This window comes from Leuciscus leuciscus, assembly GCF_965113295.1.
Source record: "Leuciscus leuciscus genome assembly, chromosome: 19".
Taxonomy (NCBI): Eukaryota; Metazoa; Chordata; class Actinopteri; order Cypriniformes; family Leuciscidae; genus Leuciscus; species Leuciscus leuciscus.
In genome coordinates, this window is record NC_138743.1 from 36630983 (window position 1) to 36650982 (window position 20000).

Here is a 20000-nt window from a genome sequence, read left to right on the forward strand (position 1 = left end):
CAAAGAAAGCCATTAACAAAGATGCTCAGATGATATAGTTTTCAGCATCATAAAGTAAAATAATTCACTAATCTTATCACTGACCAAAAGTAACTATTTGATATCAACAGATTTTCGCCAACATTATTTTGTTGGCACATATCAGACATTCAGAATTATTTTTTTTAAAAACACACTGTATTTTTTTTATTTTTTTTTAAGACAGGTATTTAAAAAAAAATCATAATATCTGATCGGTGCCAACAAAATATTGTTACTGAAAAACACTGATCACCATAATGATCAAACTTTGCAACAAAACATCAACATCTAAACCTGTTAATTCCCCAAAAGATCTGCAGACGAATGACAGAAATAAAGTCTGTCTGGTTTGTAATAATTTGAAGGCTGTGACTGAAGTCAGTTTCTCTGTCCTTCAGTGATTCTGCTGGTTATCATCAAATGTCTTCAATATTGGCAATAAAAAATAAAGAGTTCTTAATTCATCTCTGATGTCTGTCTGTTATTCAGATATTTTTGTTTAAATTGTACTTTTTAAAACTGCTATTTGCAGTTACTCATTTTAAATGGTTGACTTTTAAGGAATTGATTTGATTCATTCTAACTCAATTCTTATTTGTTGAATTTGATATACAATATTACTTGTAATCTGTTGCCACAATTTTATTGAGTAGATTTAGTGTATTATTGTTACAGTGCTGCTGTCTGGGTGCCTGATGGCCGGCCTCCGTCATCAGCTCACTAGGTTTTGGAACAGAGCGTGTGTCTAAGGTAAAGGAGACGAGGAGAAGAGAGACAGCGAGGTCTCGAGAAGACTTACATCCATGAGCGCTGCGTTGATGTAATTACTGCTCTCTCCGTCGATGGTGATGAGGAAGGGCAGGCAGCGGTCGGGCGGGAGGTTGTCCATGAAACGGTTCTTGTCGTGATTTCGAGGAAGGAGTGCAATGCTGCAGTCTTCAGGCTGAGGCTGAGGGGTCACTGAGTTCAGCGTCTGGACAACACATAGTGGACAGATCACTATCACAAGTCTGGAGGAGGGGACGTTTCACTGCGGGTGAGGCCAACTCTGAGCTTTTGTTAAAGTCAAAGGCCGTGTGTCCAACAAACTATGGGATTTTGGCACAGATTCATCTGTCATTTGGAAGAATCTAGTCAAATGAACGTGATGCCAACATAGACATGCTCTCAACCTCAAAGTTAATCACAAAACCGCACAAGGTCAAAAATATACAACCATGTATACTTGTTGAAATGAGGACAATGTATTTTGTGGTCTGACTGCCAAGAACATGACATCACCAATATCATATTTCAATATCAATATCTTCAAGAGGTGTTTAGAAACCAAACACTGAATAATGCTGCATATTGTTGGCGCGTATGCAGTTCATAGTAATAATGAAATGAATGTTGAGTCTCCTCTTGTAAAATCCGGGTCCTGAGTACAGTAAAGCCAGTGCAGAAGCACTGCAGTAAATAATATGTACCTATGTAATACCTAATATGTAATATTGTATGTACCTGGAATTCATCTTTGAGGTGAGAGGAATTGCTCTGGGAATCGATGCGGATCATGTCGTAGTGTGCGGCTTTGAACTCGCACACGGGAATCGCCGTCTCGCCACACAGACACGCCTCCAGGATGGCATCGTGGATGAAGATGTACTGCTCCTGAGAGACAGAGGGATATAGACATATGAGAGACAGCTACAGGTTTTATTTAGCAAAGAAATAATGCACAGAAAACCAAAAAGCTGACAGGAAAAGCCATACATTGACTACAACATAATCAATTATTAATATTTGGTTGGCTCTCTCTCGTTTTCTCATGTGTTCATCATTTCTTCGTATGACAGCCTGTCCAAAAATGATGTCAGACAATTTGTCACGTTTCATTGTGTTATTATCACAAAAAATAAAACAATCGATTCCAAACACAACTACACAATATGCTTACATAATCTGTGAATAAATTGTAAATAATATTTAAATAAAGGGTGAGGATGTCCATTTTCCAAGGCTGGAAATCACTTTTTGTAACTAGTTTTAGGGCAATTTTAGGGCAACAACCATATTGCTTTAATTAACATGTAGAAGATGGAGTAACGCACGAGTCCCACTGTAGCAAAACTGCAACATTTGCATAAAGCAATCAAAAAAACAAAAAATACACCTGTCCTTAAAGTTACTTATATATATAATGCATTATAACAGTATTTTAATGCATTAATTACTGTATGCCTTGTAACACAGCTTATAATGCATTGCATAGTCTCATGAATAATTATAACCACAGTTATCATGCATTAAAACACATGATAAACAACTGATTTCAGATGTAACGAGGAATCTGTAAATATTATAATGCATTTTAACATTGGTTACAATTATTTATAAAAAGATATAATGCATTATAACATACTTTATGAATATAACATACATTATGCATGAAGGTTTTAAGTAAAGTGTTACTGATACCTCTTTTTTAAAAATAAATATGAGTTCGCCCCACACACAGCACCAGCCCACACTACGAAATGCATCACAGCAGAAATGATGACTTTTTTGGGGTAAATACTGCAGGAATGCAACAGTGGCCCTTAGTGGTCAAGCCTGAGGTTTCTCTCTTCATTCATCTGCTTTATAGAGGACAGTTAATATACATGTTCAGGTGCTGAAACAAGGCCGCTGCTTTGAGACGAACAAACGGTAACTCCAAACGTTTAGCTTACAGGGAAGGTTTCTCAAGTCATTTTTATTTCTTATATTTAATTGTATCAAATCTCATCCTAAAAACACATACAATGGGGAGAGAATAATAGCGGTGTCACTGCTTGTGTTTCAGAAGGCCACACACCTCAGTCTGAACCATGTTGATTCTCCTGGAGCGCAGGGCTTTGACGCAGTTGTAGATGTCCACCACTCCCTCTCTCTCGGCCATGTCCAGCATGATGTCAATCACGATGTAACATCCTGTCCGCCCGGCTCCCGCACTGACACGGACACAAGAGAGGAGACAACCATCAGCGTCTCACACGGATTCAGCACTGATCAAACGAGCAGCAGAGTGTGTGTGTGTGTGTGTGTGTGTGTGTGTGTGTGTGTGTGTGTGTGTGTGTGTGTGTGTGTGTGTGTGTGTGTGTGTGTGTGAGCAGCGGATCCATGTGTCATTAATGCGAAACTCTTCAACATCAGAGACATGTTTTTGGTAAAAATATAATGCAATACAATGATGCGTATCCATCCTCATAAATATGAAATACATTGAAATACAATCTAGATAGTTAGATTAGGCCTACTTCATTTTCTTTGTGACAAAGTATTGTAAAATATCAACCATTTGCACTACATATACAGTACAGGCCAAAAGTTTGGAAACATTAATATTTTTAATGTTTTTGAAAGAAGTTTCTTCTGCTCATCAAGCCTGCATTTATTTGATCAAAAATACAGAAAAAAAATGTAATATTGTGATATATTAAAATAATTTAAAATAATTGGTTTTCAATTTATTATACTTTAAATGATCATTTATTTCTGTGATGCAAAGCTGAATTTTCAGGATCATTACTCCAGTCTATCACATGATCCTTTAGAAATCATTCTAATATTCTGATTTATTATGAGTGTTGGACACAGTTCTGCTGCCTAATATATTTGATGAATAAAAGGTTAAAAAGAACTGCATTTATTCAAAATAAAAAAATATTTTCTAATAATATAAATCTTCTTTACTATCACTTTTTATCAATGTAACACATCTTTGCTGAATAAAAGTATTGATTTATTTAAAAAAAAGAAAGAAAAAAAATTACTGACCCCAAATGACTGACCAGTAGTGTATATTGCTGTTACAAAAGATTTCTGTTTTTAAAACATTTGCTTCTTTTTGTTTTATTTTATTATTTTTTTTACTTTTTATTCATCAAAGTATCCTAAAAAAGTATCACAGGTTATGAAAAAATATTAAGCAGCAGAACTGTTTCCAACTTTGTTAATAAATCATCATATTAGAATGATTTCTAAAGGATCATGTGATAGACTGGAGTAATGATCCTGAAAATTCAGCTTTGCATCAGAAATAAATGATCATTTAAAGTATAATAATTATTTTAAATTGTAATAATATATCACAATATTACTTTTTTTTTCTGTATTTTTGATCAAATAATTGCAGGCTTGATGAGCAGAAGAAACTTCTTTCAAAAACATAAAAAATTGTAATGTGTCCAAACTTTTGGCCAGTACTGTATTTCATGAAATAATTGATAAAGGTTATTTATATTTTGGCGCTGTTACCAAAATACCAGTAATTCTCAGTTCTGATTTCGATACAATAGCAAAAACTATTGGAACACACTCGCTTTAACTGTATAAGTTTTATTAGAATTTTTTCAAATACATTTTTTCAAATAAAAATATAAAATAATGATAAAATGACATATTACATAAGTTAAATCTGAGCAAAACTCTGACATGTCTCTGATTTACAGCATAAATAGAAACCTGTGACAAAAAAACAAATGTGTGTGTGTGTGTGTGTGTGTGTGTGAAATCAGCCGTCTATCAGGCTGGTATTCTCACACTGGTACAGTTTCAGTATGGACTTTTTGTGCTTCTGTCAACACTAAACTGATGTGTGATCCACCGCAGCAATGATCTAATTACAGCACTGCTGTTAAAACAGTCTAGATGAGTCAGTCAACCTCAACTATTCAACTACTAGTTGTTTGGTGAGTAATCAAGCATCATGACCCATCTTTACTGCATTAACTCTGGATGATCTGTGTTTGAAACCGTTCAGACTCTTGCCGTCTGACTGAATGTCAACATAATGCCATGAGAACAAAGACAGTAACAATCAAAGACGGGTAACAAGTTGAAAGGAAAAGAAAGCTGCATCATGGGATTGTTTTTTTGCACGCAGCAATGCAGATGAGACCACATCCTGTTCTTGGGGCAAGAACGGCAGGCAGCGTGGTAATGCAAAATGGTAAAATGGTTTTGGGCCCATTTATCACATCTGGCAGAAAGAGTGATCAGAGCTGCTGTGAGTCTGGCCAACAGTGTCAGATGTGGACGCCGGTAGATGAACGTGTGAGCGGGACAAAGAGACAGAACCGACCACAATACCCCTCGCATATGCTGATGAGCTGTGGTGCCAACAGGAAATGATGTCATTAACCAATGACAATGCATTCTCCACTACAACACAGGACTGGTTCTACATCCCAGCAGAGAGACGAGCCGACAAGTACAACCATGTATAGAAGAGGGTAGAACATGTCAAACTGTGGATCAGTCTCTTCTGATGCTGTATTGTTCATTAAAATATGACGAGGCATTATGACGTTTGATTAGCCACTTTTACACATGAAAGCTGTTAAAGCTGGTAGATTTGACGGAACACATTTCACACAAGCTATGGCTTTCCAAGCCCATTTTTTATTAATTTAGCTTCTATTCACACACCACCGTCATTTAGTGCGAACGCCCGTGAGCCTCTGATGTTCACGTGAGCTCCAGGTCTATCTGTGGCTGTACCTGCAGTGGACCACGATGGGCCCAGCGGTGGGAGGGTTGGACATCTTGACCCGTCGGATGAATGACAGCAGTCCTGTGGCGTGGTACGGGACCCCATGATCGGGCCAGCCGGTGAAATGAAACTGCTTCACCTCTCGCACCTCATTAAAACCCCTCTGTGAAATTAAGGGGAAAACACACACAAAACAGTGAAAAAATTATATTCAAATATATCGAGTCAATTTATCATCATTCAGCAATTCCACTGGCCCCAAAAATATCTGGACACTTCAGTCACACGTGAAGAAAGATGTACAAGCAAAGCCTTTCTGCTGTAACAACAGGATATTATAGGATCATGTTGCTAAAGTTGCACTGAAACGCAAGTAGAGACGGATCTTTTCTTCCGTATTGTGACGTACATCCAAGCGTAACCGATTATCAAAAAATACTAATTGTAGAGCAGCGACTTGGATCTGAGCATGTTGATTGGATGTTGAGGTGTGGGCGTGGCACTCAATGCAGTTTAACCCTCTGGTCAATTTTTTTTATTTCAAATAAACGATTGTACTATATTTTAGTTCAATAATGTTTTTTATTTCAAATTTTGTATTTTTAGGGGATTTATGCAGTAGTTATAATCCATTTGTTCACTTTTTGAGCATAGACCTGAAAAAAGAACTCATAAAGCTTTAGTTTGGTCTCTTTTCAAAGACAATACTTGGTAGATTATTGCTGGAGAGAAAATAGTTTTTAAAAAAAGGGAACTTAAAGTTACTTAAAACATTTTTTATATATAGATTTATCGTTATGTAAAAAAAACATTTACCATTCAAAATACAATTAACTTTTTACAGGTTTTACTCTAAAACTGTGAGAAAATCAAAGCCATAAATCTAATCAAGCTGTGCTCCAAATGTGAGGTTTCTCGAGAAATGAGCTTTCAAGTAATAATTTGTTTGTGCGCAGTAACAAATGATTCCACTAGATGAAATTCGTCTCCCATTAATTTCCAATGCGCTCATTTTTTACCAAGAATAATACAAGTGTGACTGTTTTTTTCAGGACTATTTAACCTTCTCCAATCATGCCCATGATTTTTGTTTTTCACACATCTAGTGCTAAAACCTTCACCAAGTGTTGTACCATTCCAATGAAGTAAAAAAAAACAAAAAAAAATGTTCTGGTCAAACATGCCTGAATAGCACCAGAGGGTTAACAGGACTAAATGATTGGAGAATCCTGCACAGAAGACTGTCCCCAGAGAGAAGACTGTCGTTTCACTAGAAGAGACAGTTATGACAGTCTGATCAAACATTAAGAGGCACAATTTTATTTCTGAAAGTGTACAAATGAATTGTTCACATTTCATGGCCACTTTTATGTGATTCTCTACGCCTGTGTGAACGCGAGAGGAGAACTGAGTTCACACGTCCTCTACAAATCCCCAGCTGATTCAAACACATCCAGACTTCAGACATGATGTAGAAAAGTGGCGTTAGTGAAGACAAGATCCAGCAGCATTTGACACACATTTAATCTAATGAAGGCACACATTTATAACTGTGAGATCAAAAGTGTCCACACACTTAGTGGTCACTTGTACTATAAACATATTTCCTCCAGAGCCCCAGAACATCCGTATCGCTCGCCATCTAAGATTGAAGGTTTAAACATCGTCTCACCCTCTCCAGAGTAAAAGTCCTGACGACGTATTCTGCAAGCGGCTCCACCTCCACGAATGTCACTTTGAAATCTCCATAAACCTCAGCATCATCTGGCCAGTACTTATAGCACTTCACCTACAGGAGGACGAGACCAATCAAACACAGAAGACAGGACAGGAAGACACAGCGTCTGCAAATCACAGGCACTAACACAACCTGTTGCACATTCATTTAATACACTTTTAATAGTAACTGTCTTAAATACAGTAACCATATCGAGCAATACAGAAGCATCTTGATTCACCGCAGTCCTGTTTATTCATTGCTTATATCTTAAAGCTTAAATCCTGCTTGGAGATGTTCAGTCCTATGATAATTTTCTCCATTTCTTTTTTTTTTTTTTTTTACATAAACCCCCAGTTTCACAGACTAGGCTTAAGCCTAGTTCGAGATTAAAACTTATGTTTGAGCTGTTTTAACTGAAAGCATATCTTAAAATATGTCAGTGCCATTGTTTTATCTCAAGAAACACACAAATAATGTTTTTTTCTAAGGCACGTTTATAAAAGCTACTTGAATGTCCTAACTGAACTAAAGCCTAATCCTGGCTTAATCTAAGCCCTGTCTGTGAAACCGGGTCAAAGACTGCTGTGAAATCATTTCAGTAACACTTTACAATAAGGTTCATTAATGTATTAACTAACATGAACTAATAATGAGCAATATATTTGTTACAGTATTTATTACTCTTTGTTAATGCTAGTTAATAAAAATAAAGCTGTTCATTGTTGTTAAACTAATGTTAAAAAATACAACATTTGATTTTGATAATATATCAGTAAATGTTGAAATTAATATTAGCTAATATTAATAAATGCTGCAGAAGTATTGTTCATTCTTAGTTCATGTTAAGTAATGTTAACTAATGAACCTTATTGTAAAGTGTTAACATCATTTCATATGCACTCACTTGAGCATGATGATATAATTGAACAAAACATCCACAACATGCACAAATATACAAAATACATCCGTACATACACATGCATTAACCCTTTGAGAAGTGTCAAAAACAAATGTTTTCTTTCTTTTGATTTTGGGCTGAATTATGACCTGTTACTGACAGGCTTTGTGAGATTCACTTTGAATGTTCACAGATGAAATATGATCTGGTGTTGTCGATAACCAGTCCTGGCTCACTCTTCAAAAGGGTTTTTGCAGGCTGGGGCCTTCAGGTCACATGACAGAGCACACAAACACAAACGGCCCCTCAGCAGGCAGTATAGTGACATACCCGGCCCACCTCCACTAGGTTGGTTACCATGACGATACAGGCCGACTGCTCCTGCCAGATCATCCTCCAGAAGTCGTACACCGTCTCGTGGACCGGGCCTGTGGGCGACACCAAGCTTTGGCTTTATTTCTTTAAATGTAGGCTTTCGGTAAAATGCACATGTACGTTTGGACACACTATTTGAAGTCTTTGTACGATATACTGTATGTGCTGTGATATATCAGATTTGTATTGTCAATGGTACATGAGTGCATAGTAATCTGGAGGATATCATTTTAGACAGTTTGTTCATCTGTTGTTACACAGATCCAGTCTAGTAGATTGTTAGAATGATATTCATTAAATGGTTTTGGATTTAAGAGCATACACACTTTCTCAAATAAAACGTTTTTCACGGTAAAGTTCTTGTTGTATTTAAACATCTGTCAGTTTTTGTTCTTGGCCATAAAGAAAGCAGTATTTTCACATTTCTCATTTACCTTGAGTTGCAATGTAATGGCTGGGCCTTTGGTATCCCTGCAAGACAAACACAAAACAAGGATTTAGTTACGACTTTAAAAGACGGAGGCAGCAACATATTCAAACAAATACAATCAAGTTATCCGAGATTATTACATTTTTTACAGTGAGCTCCCAGGGATTGACATGAACTTTTTTTGCTCACTGGTTTTCCAAAGTTACTAGCCTCTCAACATTTTCACTGGCCACAGTTTTGACATCAATACCATGGGGAAAAACTGCCATATAGATATATTTAATATCATCTCATAATTTGGTTAATTAGGCTGCTGTCACTTTAAGACCCGACGCACGGATCCAATATACTGTTACACATGTGTTTTCTTTCTCAACTGTTTACGTTCACTTAAACCAGGACTGACTGTGTTTACGTGAATACTCGCCAAGACCGGCATTTTGACATTATTCTGTGTGTATTCAAATGTTTAAGCACAAAATCTGCAGGAATTAGTAAAATTATGCGCAATGCCACGCCAAAATTCAAGCCCTGCAACAGCAACAATATTAATCTGGAGCGAGTGAAACGAGTGAGTAAAGGGACACGGGTTTGTGTGGAACTCGCTGTCGGAGAGATTACAGAGACAGAAAGTGCAGCTGGTCTTGTGTATCGAAAAATCTATTTTTTTGACAACATTTCATTGCACTTTATTATTTCAGATGCCTTTTAAAAAGACTACAATTGAAAAATGCATATTTATATATAAATTTCAACCCGCCAAAGTGGCAAGTAGGCGATACACACAACTGCTGAAATACACACGCATTTGGTGGGTTGGCAGGTGTTAATGTCAAGCCCTGAACTACATGATGTTTTTAATAGTTAGGTTTTTCAAGTTAGATCGACACTTGTAATCTCGACACACACCACAACTTCAAACAGAATCAAACACACACTGCAGGGAGACCCGACATCATCCCCCCCCCCCCCCCCCCCCCCCCCCCCCCTCTCAGGAAAACACACGACACCAAAATCATGAGGGTTAACTAAAACACAGGCCAGGGATGTGAACATGCATGACATCCACGAGCAGAGCGTAAGAGCATGGAGGAGAAGCAGCAGTGTGTGTCGTGTGGAGAGAGAGAGAGGGAGCGAGAGAGAGAGAGAGAGGAGCGGCGCATGCTGATGGATGGGTGACACAGAGAGGGTGTTTGAATGTGCCCTACAGTGATACTTACATCCCTGTACAGCCAAATCTACCGCCCCCAAATCAACCGCACAAGAGTGAGAGAGAGCACAACAATGTCAGTGAGTCAGCAAGCACCTCCAACAAGGAAGAAAAGAAAGCTGTAAATTGTGTATAGTTGAGACAAAGGCATGCATAAAAGACCTCACATACGAGGGAGGGAGAGACGTTTCTCACACGTTCGCCAATGGAGGAGGAGGCGGCATCGCCACTTACATCAATGTAGTTGGCATTTATGTAGTCGGACGAGGGGTCGTCTTCCATTGGCTGCAGGATCACTCGAGAATGATCGTCTACAGCGCCAAACAGAGCAGAGTCAGGATAAAAACACTGCTGGGGCTTTCTGTATGTGTGGAGGATTGGGAGCTACGCAACAGGTTTCTCAACATGCATTCTTAAAAATAAAGGCTCTTCAGTGAAACCGTTTTGAGTTCTTGCAGGGTGAACCTCATGAAAACATGTTCTGGTCATATTTCACCTCAAGACCAATAGGAAGAAATACAAGTGATATATTTTTTTAAAGATTATTTGCTTGGTGACGTTATGTTCATGGCGATTAAGCACATTTTCTCATTACTGTAAAGCATCCATTACCTTTTGAGAATTTGTTTGTTTGTAATAAAATACCATCATGTTGTCCAGACACAATTAACAGTTTTTTACATTTACATTTAATCATTTAGCAGATGCTTTTATCCAAAGCGACTTACAAATGAGGAGAGCAATAGAAGCAATCAGACCAGCGAGAGGGCAACAGTACACAAGTGCTGTAACAAGTCTCAGTTAGTTAGTCTACAACAGTAAACATAGCAAGGGTTTTCTCAGATTTAAACATATAAATAATTTAATTTAATTTATTTTAATTTTTATTAAATAAGCATAAATTAAATGCACTACCAAAAATATTTGTAAGTTTCTGAAGCTCAAATGCACCGCTCTACTTTAACAAAGGTCATTGTACTGAGAATTGGGGGAGGGGGGATGGGGGGGTAAATAGAAAATAATCTTACTAAAAACAGGCTTCATTTTCTTTGTGCACAATATAATGTCTTAATCTTTTCTTTAGATGAAATATGACTCTTTCTTGATAGGTTCATCCTTAAAGCACCAGTGAATGTTGGTTTTCTAGAGCAAAAGTTCAAACGGTTCTTTAATGACTACAAAACTGTCTATGGACCTAAAGAAAAACTTAGTTTTTAAGAGTGTATGCAGCCAGATCTTCAGTGAGAATATCATACACTCTTACATGCAATGATGTTCCCGTATCGATTCTTCGTTCGATTTTGCTCTTTCTTTGCTGCATCCCATGAAGCAGACTGGCCCTCAAAGAAGCTCTGGAGAGACAGAGAAAGAGTTACAACACAGCCAACCTAAATCACACAGCCAAATCCTAGGAATATCCCAATTTACTCAAATTCTCATCATGTTTGACAACATCAGCACCACACAGTAGTGTGTATGGACACACATATCATTTTCATTGCTGAACAGTTACAGAAACAGCAGGCGAAACAAAAACAGAAATTGTGCTGCATCTGGCACAAAAACTCATCTGATACGATTGTGGTTTCAGAAACCGCCGACACTGTTTGCCTGCAACCAGCAAGCTAATGACTGCAAGGCATGTGTGGGTATCACGCTGTGGAGGAGGCATTTTTTGGTGAAGTTCTTGTTAAAGGTGGAGTGTCATTTTTTGTTGTTGTTATAATAGTTTGGGGTGGGACCATCTATTCTTTAGAAATATGGAAGACGGGGGAAAGTTTCAGTAAACCTGTGTGGAAACAATCTTTAAGGCCCTGACATACTTCTAGTGGAATTGAACTGGTGGGAAGTAATTTAGAACAAAAACAGACCAAAAGATGTATTGGATGATGTAATAGGTGGGCGTGGCTCTGAGGCTCCGCCCTCTTTGAGGTGTAAATGTGCTCCAGGTTCATTTCTTCTGTTCAGACGCGAGTAAAAAACATGAACACACCGGAGAACCGCTTTATAGTAGAAACTGAAGCTGTAATTCTAACTGAAAGCGACACTGACACTGTTTTTCATGTTTAATACAGTAAAACTGTAGCAGCAATAGTATAGTATAAAGTGCTGTATAACTAAACATGACGTGACTGGAGTGCTGAATGCAAAAACTGATCAGATGCTTTCTGAACTGCTGTTTTCTCACCGCTGGCATTTGTATCGTGTGTTTGTTTAGTTATTGAGAGGAAAGTGCTCAGCACATATTTACATCAGTGGTTCTCAAACTGGGGGCCACACAGAAGTTCTAGAACATTTTTTTAAAATAATAATTTAATTAATTATATGTAAATTAAATGTTCAATATTTATTGAACATTTGAACATATGTTCAATCCTTTTCCAATCAGCATCCATTGTTTTGGAGCATTGTGAGGAAACACAGATATTAGAGAAGAGACTCGTGTCCTACAGTCCTCTCAAACCTCAGAGCGGGATATACAAACATTTATCTTCGAGAGGAAATATAATTCAACCTGGCTCACTTCCAAAATTCATTTCATTTCTATGGCTTTCCATGTTCAAGGACATTTCCTATTGTTTTTATTTTAAAGGCACTTTTAAAGGGATACTCCACTTTTTGGGGGAAATAGGCTCATTTTACAACTCCCCCAGAGTTAAACAGTTGAGTCTCTCCTGATAATCAAGAAACTTTGCTGCCGTACCATGAGTCCAGCAGGCGTAATGATATGACGCAGCGCCTGAAAATAGTCCCCAGCTCAGTAACTTCCAACGTGACCTAATAGGTTAGACAAACTTAGTCCCGGTCACGTTGGAAGTTACCGAGCTGGGGACTATTTTCAGGCGATGCGTCATATCATTACTCCTGCTGGACTCATGGTACGGCAGCAAAGTTTCTTGATTATTACGCAGGAATGAGAGTATAGGTCCTAGCCATATCAGCCTAGAAAATCACAACTTTTCATTTTCCGTCGGTCTTAGTACACGATGTAACTACAGAAGAGTCAAGTTTTAAATAGGAAAAATATCGAAACTTTTTGGTCATTTTTTTGAGAGAGATGCTAATGGTCCTGTCCGATTCAATGATCTATGCTAAGCTATGCTAAAAGTGCTACCGCCAGACCCGGAGATCGGCTGAATGGATTCGAAAATGGTAAGACTCTGGGGGAGCTGTAAAATGAGCCTATTTCCAAAAAAAGTGGAGTATCCCTTTAAAGTTTGAATCACATTAAAAACGTAATTTCTGCATTGTTCATTTCTGCATAACCGTTGCTGATTGGCCCTGGTAAAAAAACAACAAAAAAACACACAATCGTCGTCGTCGTTTTGTTTTGTTGCACTTTTCCAAACCAAACATTTCTGAAAGTATCAGTTTCAACTATCAAAATGGTTTCATGACAATTTGTTCCATTTTATGAAATACAGAATTTATCAAAAATTGTGTAATCAAACACCAACCAACAGAATTGATGTTCCAGCATTGTATCATTTAATATTCTATGTGTAAGTTTGAGGCTGTTTTGTGTCATGAATTGTATCTGGGGGCCCTAAAGCGACACACATTACACAAAGGTCACGCTGACAAACTCTGAGAACCGCTGATCTAGACGTCACTCTCAGCAGAGTGAACGGAGTCGGGATGTTCGCTAACAGAATTTTGCTTCAAAGGTATTTTAAACGTCTTTTTACCCGTACGCGAAGAATGAAAAAGAACTTGGCCGTGAGTATATCAGGGCCTTTATTTCGCCTCTCCCATGAACTCTATCTGAGCAGATGAGACACACAGGACACACTCTCACACTCCGACGCACTGTTTTCTCATCATAACCTCGGAGCTTTGCGATGTGTTTCTCAGTGGTTTCAGCGTCCCCAGTGCTTCCCAGTCTAACCTCATACTCCTCCTTGAAGCCGTAGCTGTCGGAGGTCTTCATCAGGTTGATGTGCTGCAGCAGGTCTGCCACCCGGATGGCGGGATGGAGCTGTCCGGTCTGGTAGGGCGACTCCGTGCCCTCGCAGTGGTAGCGTGGGATATCCAGCAGTCTGCTGTTCTCCGCCGCTGCCGCTGTGTGGTTCTCGTCTGAGGAGGCATCGGGAAAGCTTTAGTTCAATGCGCACCTTTACACATGCTGAGCTCAAAGGACTCGACAAACACACGCGAAACCTCACAAATGCATATATAATCCCAGAGTTGAGCACTCTGCACAGCACAGAGGCGTCTCTTCACACACACTTACCAGTGATAGGCACTTATGGGGCAGCGGGAGAGAAAAGAGTTGTTTAGTTCAGCGTCAGCTCAAACACACGGGTCTGCAGTACAGCTGATGGGGTGATATATGGACTGAACATGTACACTAACATGTACACAGGACACTAAGACGGGAGGGAGGGAGGGGAGGGGGGGGGGGGGTCACAAACAAAGCCCCTCTCGACATCACACTGAGGATATTCTCCAATCACGTCACATTTCACTTTGGCTATAGTTTTTGAGGAGATGCAGAAGCCGCTTCCATATGAATGACACCACAAACTGAATATAACTGAATCTGTTCACAGGAATCACAACCACAGGAAGTGATTTATAAGTAACCAAACTAGTGCACATGTTAGTGTCGATTCTCTGCAGCTTTCGGCCACATCTGCAGTCTAAAGGTTTGTGAAGACTCTGATAATCAGCTGGTCTCTTCATCGCAGACGTCAGAGAGACGCAGAGAGTCGTCCTTCACACCTCAGCACTGTCTCTGCCAGAGCCGTGGCCTTAGGGGACGTGTTAATCTTCATCTTCATCATCATCATCATCATCATCACACCGCTGTAGAAAGAGTCTCTCTAGCCTGTTCTGTCCTGTTAGCTCTGTGTTTGCATCTGACACTGTTAACCCAGATGACTGGATTCATGTTAGCTTTACTGGTAAGCTGTCAGTTTAGTTTCAGCATCATCCTACGAGCTCCGGGAATACTCATCATGTGGTCTGTGTGTGTGTGTGTGTGTGTGTGTGTGTGTGTGTGTGTGTGTGTAAGAGTGTGTGTATGTATGAATAATGATGCTTAGGTAAAACATACAGAAGAGTGTTTCCCAGTTGATTCTGCCTCCAGAATTTACATTGAACATCTATTAGTCTTTAAAATGTCTAATTTATGTAAATCTATTAATGGAAATGTATTAATATCCCTTGTGAAAAAGAAGTACACTTTAGCATGCTTTTAAAAGAGTACTGTACTTCTTACGGAAACACTACTTTAATAGAATATTTCAATTTTCACTGTAAAAAAACATGCAAAACGTTACAGCACTGAAAGTGCAAACTGTTTTCGGACACTTAATTGCATGTTATTTACAATTAAATGAAATCATAGTGTCGTTTAAATTCATATTAAATGCATTTAGCTGAGAATAAGAGTGTTTTTTTTAAGTAGCACTTCAATATATCTTAGTATGTAAATTCATAATTACTTATATTGTCTTTGAAATATGCTTAAACTACTGCTGAATGTACTGATAAGCATTTATAGTAGACTTAAATAAATTTTTTTTTTTTTTTACAAATATTTTAACTTTAACATAAAAAACACACTTTTTAAAATTGTTCTTTACATGTGCTTTAGTATGTTAGACACATCAAAATAAGTGAACTTCTATAAAACACGACAAAAGATTATTAAAACACAATTATTTTAAATGTTCTTTAAAGTGAAACTGTTATATTATCCACAACTACGGTTTCTTTATTTTTTTTAAGTACACTACAAGTGCACATTCAATACAATTAAGTGCTCTTCTTTTTCACAAGTGATTACCATGAAAAAGTCAACAGGAGTTTGATTTGAGTGTTTGATTTCCTAATATCTCTTGAATTTCAATGTCTTCATGCTCTCGGCAGTCGAAACACTGTCGTTTGTTTGGACGCTCACCCCAAACATATATGGCATGTGTAGCTTTATTTATTCTGTCACATAGCTGAGCATGATGACATGGTAAGTTGCATCATATTTCTTGTATTTAATGTTGGTTTCCTGCTGTCTGTGGCCCATCAGATCATACGGTGTGTGGGCTTACTTTAGTTTGCTGAAACTTTGAAACTAAACTAAATCTGACAAAACCAACCATTGGAACTGGAGTTAAAAATTAACTGGCATTGGCTTTCATAAAATATTCATTTTAAAACAATAATAAGTCTTATTATAGGGGTAGCATTTGAGTTCATCTATAGAAATTATAACTAGCTTTATATTAAAACAATCACAATCTATGGTAAGCCCTCATTTAGCAAACGTGTGTGTGTGCACATCGTCATCTTTAGGTGACTGATGACTTTCACTGCAACACACTCGTCTCAAGAGACATTCTTAAGATTCTGGGATTGCTCAAACACAGTCGATCTCAGTCTGTTCCTCCAGGCTCCTGCGCTGCAGATGTCGGATGTCGTTTAACACTTGTGATGTGACTTGTTAGTAGTAGAGTCCATTGACTGAACGGGGCACATGGGTTTAGTGTGTGACACAGCGCTTGCCCGTGGAAATGATTGAGAAACCCAGTTCTACGTAACACAACAGGATCATGGTGAGGGGCTACAGTACATGAGTGATGCATGCTGGGTAATGAAGGTCTTTATGTGCAGCAGGAGTACTCAGCTCAATTTAAACACAAGCTGAATCAAGCTTTACCTCATGACTTGAAGTATTTAACTAATCGGAAATATGGACCAATTAAAGACAACATGAAATTACATTTCACTTCAATAGCGCGATGTTCAGAGGACAGGGTTTGACCTTATTCACTGTGATTTGATTGGATTGGCCAATTATATTGTTGGTTAATATTAGTGTCCCCACCCAAACCTCTTTAGTTACGCTGACAGAAAGGTCAGTTCAGAAGTTAACAAATCTTGACAAAATATGTTTTTTCCCCTTAACTAAAGTGTGCACTAATTGAACTGTGTTCAAGGCAAGCAAACGGGGTCGACTTGATTTCATGTTGTCTTTGAGCCACACGACAGGTTGAACTGAATACTCCAGTGATCCAGTCACAGACATGAGCACACGATACATTCAGTCCTCACCTAATACAGCTGTCGGCACGAGAGGGTCATTAGGCACTGCAGAGAAACATGCAGAGTTAACAAAATCAAGTTCAGAAACTGAAATCCCACGCCTCACTGCTTGAGTTTTTACTCACGATTCAACAGAAGTGCATGTTTAACGTGGGTGCATTGAGCACGGTCACGCAATATCCAGTCATTACTAATACCTGAACCAGGACGCTTTAAAAACCTTAGTGAAATGCAGAGCAGTGGGTGCAGGAATGGCATTAAATGCTCTTGCATTGGGCTGGGCGAGAGAGATAGGGAAGCTTGTTTCCACCACAGAATAAAACATTTTAAAAGATATTGGCGACTTTTTATCTCACAATTGCGAGATATAAAGTCAGAATTGCATGATATAAAGTTGCAATTGTGTGTAACAAAGTCAGAACTGAGATAAATAAACTCGCAATTCTGACTTTTTTCTCGCAATTGCGACTTTATATCATGCAATTCTGACTTTATATCATGCAATTGTGACTTTATAACATAATTCTGACTCTATAACACGCAATTCTGACTTTATATCACACAATTCTGACTTTATAACACATAATTGTGACTTTATCACACAATTCTGACTTTATAACATAATTGTGACTTTATATCATGCAATTCTGACTTTATAACACATAATTGTGACTTTATCACACAATTCTGACTTTATAACATAATTGTGACTTTATATCATGCAATTCTGACTTTACAATGCATAATTGTGACTATATCACACAATTCTGACTTTATAACACATAATTGTGACTTTATATCATGCAATTCTGACTTTATAACACATTTTGACTTTATATCACATAATTCTGACTTTATAACACATAATTGTGAATTTATCACACAATTCTGACTTTATAACACATAATTGTGACTTTATATCACGCAATTCTGACTTTATAACACACAGATGTAAACGCCGATGATGTAAACGCAATTGTGAGAAAGAAAGTCAGAATTGTGAGATAAAAAGCAATTACCTATTTTATTTTTATTCTGTGGCGTAAACAAGCTTCCACAGAGAGAGGTACACAATCTAGACTACTAAAATATTCTCATTACACACACTAGCGCCCGGTAAACACACATCAACTGTGTCGCCCCACTCTCTTCATGTACGTTTCCATCGTTCTGATGTATCAGACCTCATATATAAGAGTAAACTCCTGTTCCAGAGTAATCCCCTGTGTTGTTGTGGAGGGCTGGAGTACTCACAGCGGTTGCTGAAGTTGTGCGAGTCCATGAAGGTGACGGACACAGGCTCCTCCGCGTGCAGAGTGCTCTGGTCAGCGTAACTGCGATCCATGGAGTTCACCATGTGTGTCATCTCCTGACGGGTGTTCCCGATGGCATCCTTGCGCTTCTTGGCCAGCTTCCTGATAACCCAATGAAAGAGAGAATCAATGAAGATCTACTGCTCTGGGAAACCGCATCATTCCACCCTTCACCCAGACAAAGCAGTCACATGAGGAAATATACAGAACACAGGAGAGAGAAAACGGGGATGATCCAATGGGAAAAGCTTTAGTTCCGTGGTAAAGGACAACTTTGAGGAATACTTTCAAATTAGTGGATGTGATTCAGAGAAATAAAACCATGTCTGTTCGAATTGTTCAAACTTCCTGACAGTTTTACTGTCACAGAATTAGTTTAGCCATTTATGAGGCATTTTTTGTCTAAATGTATTATTTTAATTCTACATTTTATGACACATGATTATTAGTAAAAAAGAGCATTTGACTAACATAACAAAATTATGCAAAATTATTTTCTTAACCAGCACTTTTGTCTTGTTTTCCAGTTAATATCTGAACATAAGGGTCTTATGACACAGAAAATGTGATATTTAACTTGTTACAGTGCAGCAAACTTAAGATTAATGTCAAATCATTTTAAATTTGATCTTCAAGTAGATTTAAAGGCTTAAAATATTAACATATCTTCCTAGATCAAGAAAATATCGCAGAAATATGTGACATTTATTCTAAAATGAATGGAAATCTAAAGAAAAGGTTTACGGGCTGATGAACAATATTCATTAGGAACATCAGGATGAACAAATCATGTCAAAAACTGATCTGAGAACAGCCATTTTGCTTCTCTAACTGTTTTTTTCTCGGTTTAAGTATGATTAGACTTTTCTTTCTTTTTTTTTTTAAACAAGACAAAATACTGATAATTTTTTTTTAGTTCAATGTGTTTTAGTTTTTTTTTGGTTGCATTTGAGCAAGCAAATACAGAGCAGATCATAAAGATATAGATTTACTGTATCTGAACTAAAAAAAAAAAATAAGATTCTCTTGTCATGGTTTTACTTTGTCATGTCATGAAATGCAATGTGGAGCTGTGAAAGAAAGATGATTTGTAAGGCAAATGATTATTAGTGTATGTTCAATCTGTTGCTTTTTTCCCGACAGGAATACATACAAGCAGGAATATCTTGATTTTATTTTTGATTGACATTTTGCAGAGGTGTAGGTTTAGACTAAAGGCCACCCGGGACAGCTGCATGAAGAAACACCCTCTTCACCAAATGAACGAGCGGATGAGAATGAGAGGTGGATGGAGACAGGGTGAGTAACTATCCCACACACACACACACACACACACACACATGCACACACCAAAACAACAAAAGAACCAACCGAAAAGACAACGGACAGACACAAGTGCAGCATTCTTTTTTCAAATAACACCGTCGCCGAGCTCGTCCAAGAACTACTACAGAGCAAAAGGAACGTG

General features: G+C 38.0%; 1 protein-coding gene across 9 annotated transcripts in view; it reads right to left on the bottom strand.

Annotated features, from left to right (window-relative positions):
• The window catches only part of ptprk (protein tyrosine phosphatase receptor type K), a 201479-nt gene that overhangs the window by 9753 nt on the left and 171726 nt on the right, over nt 1-20000 (bottom strand). For 3 of the 9 annotated variants that reach the window (XM_082147818.1, XM_082147820.1, XM_082147826.1), the window contains 13 exons: nt 18474-18634; nt 17229-17264; nt 14062-14249; nt 11437-11524; nt 10335-10483; nt 10183-10200; nt 8967-9003; nt 8488-8585; nt 7212-7328; nt 5548-5702; nt 2861-2996; nt 1525-1674; nt 821-994 (listed from right to left, as the gene is read on the bottom strand). In XM_082147818.1, coding sequence (XP_082003944.1) covers nt 821-994; nt 1525-1674; nt 2861-2996; nt 5548-5702; nt 7212-7328; nt 8488-8585; nt 8967-9003; nt 10183-10200; nt 10335-10483; nt 11437-11524; nt 14062-14249; nt 17229-17264; nt 18474-18634 — 1507 coding nt within the window. The remainder of the gene's footprint in view (nt 1-820; nt 995-1524; nt 1675-2860; nt 2997-5547; nt 5703-7211; nt 7329-8487; nt 8586-8966; nt 9004-10182; nt 10201-10334; nt 10484-11436; nt 11525-14061; nt 14250-17228; nt 17265-18473; nt 18635-20000) is intronic. The other 6 variants (XM_082147819.1, XM_082147821.1, XM_082147825.1 and 3 more) reach the window with 4 other exon arrangements.